This window comes from Naegleria fowleri (assembly GCF_008403515.1).
Source record: "Naegleria fowleri strain ATCC 30894 chromosome Unknown tig32, whole genome shotgun sequence".
NCBI lineage: Eukaryota > Heterolobosea > Eutetramitea > Acrasida > Naegleriidae > Naegleria > Naegleria fowleri.
In genome coordinates this window covers 44,695-48,899 of record NW_025407964.1, presented here as the reverse complement: position 1 = coordinate 48,899, position 4,205 = coordinate 44,695, and the positions used below count along the sequence as shown (strand labels likewise).

General features: G+C 36.8%; 3 protein-coding genes across 3 annotated transcripts; all 3 read left to right on the top strand.

Moving 5' to 3' along the window:
* Positions 1-203: 203 nt before the first annotated feature.
* On the top strand, positions 204-635 carry FDP41_002977 (uncharacterized protein; the record flags this gene model as incomplete). The annotated part of the gene is made up of 1 exon (XM_044706230.1): positions 204-635. The coding sequence occupies one exon, from the start codon at positions 204-206 to the stop codon at positions 633-635; it is 432 nt and encodes a 143-aa protein (XP_044562735.1).
* Positions 636-1,067: 432 nt separating this feature from the next.
* Positions 1,068-2,344, top strand: FDP41_002976 (uncharacterized protein; the record flags this gene model as incomplete). Its single annotated transcript, XM_044706229.1, has 6 exons — positions 1,068-1,202; positions 1,273-1,344; positions 1,505-1,700; positions 1,754-1,848; positions 1,936-1,953; positions 2,042-2,344. 6 exons carry the CDS (start codon positions 1,068-1,070, stop codon positions 2,342-2,344), a joined length of 819 nt encoding a protein of 272 aa, XP_044562734.1.
* A 65-nt stretch (positions 2,345-2,409) lies between these two features.
* FDP41_002975 (uncharacterized protein) lies at positions 2,410-3,400 on the top strand (the record flags this gene model as incomplete). Its single annotated transcript, XM_044706228.1, has 2 exons — positions 2,410-2,434; positions 2,526-3,400. The coding sequence occupies 2 exons, from the start codon at positions 2,410-2,412 to the stop codon at positions 3,398-3,400; spliced, it is 900 nt and encodes a 299-aa protein (XP_044562733.1).
* Positions 3,401-4,205: the final 805 nt, after the last annotated feature.

Below are 4,205 nucleotides of genomic sequence, written 5' to 3'. Positions count from 1 at the left end.
CTCAATTTTGTAATACCATGCAATCACACGCAACAAAATAGTCTATAATGTGAACATTGTTCGATTTAAGGTTGAAAAACGACCTTAAAGATTGTGATGAACAATTTCATACAATTTCCATATTTGAGAATTGTTGAAAAATTGATTCATTTTCAAACGTTTATAAATCCTGATCAAACAAAACAACTATTGACTCTCACAACATGTTGTCCAAACTTAGTCCTCGATTGTCCACCAATGGCTGGCAATCTTTGAAGAAGAACAATAATCACACACTTTTACAACGCCTCAACTCCAAGTCCATCATGGTAATTGGTCTTTCTCAACCACAACAACAACATCGAAATCTTCAATTGAAAACTCCTCTTCATATCGGTTTCTTTGATGATGTTGCAGGAACCTACAAAACTCTGCATAGTCCTTTGAATTTGAGATTTAAATTGAATATGAAACCATGGGAACACAGAACAGGACAATTCTTCTGGTATTTAAACTTTGGAGGAATTCTAATCCTTTCTGCTGTGTTGGCCGCCAGCATGTTCTTTGTCTTTTATTATGGATTTTACTTTTTATATGCCAATGCAGGAATTAATGGATTGAGAAGATTCTACAATCCTCATCCCTTTGGAAATTAGAAATGGAAAGGACATGAGTGAGACTTATGATCCTCTCGGAAAGTTGTACGTGTATTTGAGTCCTTTCAGAGGTGAAGACAAGACTTTTGTTTTCTACAGAGAATTGGAGGCTGCAAAGAATCGAAGACTCTAAGGGTTTGAAACTTGTTCAATGTTGTTCATCCCAATTCAAAAGAAGACTTTCATCATCATGAATTCAATGAACTTTAGCAAATACGGGCCATATTAATGATCTTTTGCTTTTAATAAAAGAATTCATTACCAATGTATTTTCAACTCATATGTTGAACCCTTCATCACGACGAGGGTTTTCTTTAAAACATTCTCCAAAATATTTCCAACTAGGAAGAAGAGATCGCCCTTCGTGTTGATGAAATTAATTCGAACAATTTCGAAGTCTTCTAATCCCAACGTAACCTCGAAAACAAAAAAATGCAAACCACGCCTTACCCTATGAACTCACAACTCGCGCAACCATCCACGATGATGATGATGATGAACGGTCCACCTCCTCCGCAATGCTCATCCAAAGTAGAGTTGCACATATCGTGTCGTAATTTGAGGAATGTAAGTAAGGGAATATTCCGATGGGATGATAATCATCAACACTATTTGAACTTTCCGCTATGAATGCTAGATGGATGTTTTGAGCAAGTCTGATCCGAGAGTATTGGTATATATTGGATTTCCTCAAAATAATCCACAGTTTGTAAGTATATTAGTTGTGATTGAACAGTTGCATTATAACCACATGAAATATTTCTCGCCATCCTGCTGAAATTGTTGCGTGATGATCACGACCTATCTTTTGTTTGAATTGAAAAACACTTTAAACACTAATTTCAATCGTACACGTCATTGCTACACAGACTTGGAGATTATTGGGAGAGACCGAAACGGTGAAGGATAATTTAAATCCAAACTTTGTGAAATCTTTTGTTTTGGATTATTTCTTTGAAGAAACTCAACCTTTGAAATTTGCTTGCTATGACATTGATAATTCTACGACGACACTCAATGATGATGATTTTATTGGAGAAATGACCACCACATTGGGTGAAATTTGTGGAAGCAGAGGTCAAAAATTAATCAAACATTTATTGGTTGGCAATTCCAAGACATCCCGAGGAACAATTATTGTCAGTGCAGAGAAATTAATTCAAATGTGACTGATGATGTCGAAATTCAATTGGCTGGAGTTTCTTTGGCAAAGGTATGTGCATTTTAGAATGAGTGTTTAATATTCACACATGTGTCATCACAATAATTCATTGAAAACTTTTTCATGTTTCTCCAACAGATGGACCTTTTCGGAAAGGTAAGTGATCTTGGACTCATGGACTTGTGGTGACATTTAGATGACACATCATAATGTTGTTCTTCGTTCATTATCACCACACTAACAGTCGGATCCATATTTCATCATTGAAAAGCTGCACAGTGGTCAATATCTTAATGTTTTTCAATCGGAAACCATCATGAACACACTCAACCCACTGTGGAAACCTTTCAGAATCCCATTAGCAAAGTTGTGCAATGGTGACGTTATGAGACCTCTGAAAATTAGCGTCTATGATTATGATAAATTCTCTCAACCAGATTTCATTGGAGACTGTGAAACAAATCTAGACTCCATCATGAAAGGCACTCTTTCTCTAAAATTGGTAAACAAGAACAAGAAAAAGGCAAAGAACACACCGGAGATTTAGTTGTGAAATCTGCAAAACTCGTAAGAAATTATTCCTTCTTGGAATTCATTGCAGGAGGTCTCAAAATGAATTTATTGGTAGCCATTGATTGTAAGTACCAAAATACTCGCATATATTAAGGAAATATATTAACTCTTAATAATGCAACGCGTCATCTTCCGCACTATTCATGATAATATAGTTACTGCCTCAAATGGTAATGTCACAGATCCAAACTCCCTCCACTACAACAAGCCAGGACAAATGAATCAATATGAGTCTGCCATTTATGCGGTGGGACAAATTCTCAGCGATTATGACTATGACAAGAGGTTCCCTTGTTTTGGGTATGGTGGATATATTAATGGTACAACGTCACATTGTTTTGCATTGAATGGAAATCCTCAACAACCAGAGTGTTTGGGCGTTCCTGGAATTTTGCAAGCATACAGACAAGCTCTAAATAATGTTTCTCTAAGTGGACCAACGTTATTTGCTAATGTGATTCAAACAGCATGCCGTTACGCCTCACAGCCAATTTCACAACAAAATCAAGAATATTATATCTTGTTGATTATCACAGACGGAGCCATCAACGACATGGACGCGACTATTGATGAAATTGTTAAAGCAAGCGATTTACCACTTTCTATCATTATTGTTGGTGTGGGCAATGCCAATTTCGAATCCATGGTCACTCTCGATGGAGATGATGGAAGACTCAGATCTACTCGTACTGGAAGATATGCAAGTAGAGACATTGTACAATTTGTTCCATTTAACCAATTCAGAAATCAACCCTATACCTATCTTGCGAAAGAGGTTTTGGCTGAAATTCCTCAACAAGTGACAAGTTTCATGAAGATGAAAAACATTGTTCCAAATCCAAGACTTGTCGTTCCTGAATACGTTCCTCCCATGACGAATGAGGAATTACCAAGAGGTTCCCTCTCAGAAAATTACAACCCAAACCTTGCCACTCCACCATCATCGTCCTTCACCACTCTAAATGCCACCTCAACATCAACCTTAACACAGCAACCACCTTATCCAACCAATGTACAATACAAGATCTAATAATTTGGTCTGAGATACAGTAGTGATGCAAATATGTCAATCTTTCTGTTTATAAACTATCATCTCTTCCAAGCTGAAACTTAACTATACGTACCTCAGTTCTCACGAACTATTGAAGTATTTGCAAATAAATGACTTCGATGATCATCATGCTAAATGTTTCAATAATTGAACTTTTTTTTCCACGTCAAGCACACCAACAACACGTCATGATGAAAATGCCAAAGATTTTAATTTTGTAAGCACAAAAAAAATGGATCTCATCGACGACGTTGCTCAACAATCCACCGAATTCTATCGTGCATCGAAGCGATTTGTGACTCGGTGCAAGAAGCCTGATTCCAAAGAATTCTCCAAGATTGCGTTTGCTACAGCTGTTGGATTTTTGATTATGGGATTCATTGGATTCTTTGTCAAGCTCATCCATATTCCTATCAACAATATTATTATCGGTCATCAATAATCCTAATTTCATCATCATTATTGTGATGATGGCTTGGAGTTGAAGCTGGTAGTAGTAGCGATGATGATAAGAATTCTGTTCCGTTTGTTTGCCTCTTCTCTCCAAGCTCTCCATCTTGCTCTCTCATTCACCACCACAACCTATTACTCCCACAGAGTGGCAACAACAACAACAATACTCATATAATTTTGAGAATACGATGATTCCATTGTATATTCCTTTCCCTTCCCGTTCTACATTTTGCTTCTTATTTCAACCTACTCAATAAAAACATCTTTTGTAATTGTGATGATGGCACGATTATTGGACTTTTGTTGATGGCCATATCGAAAGTGGTTCATG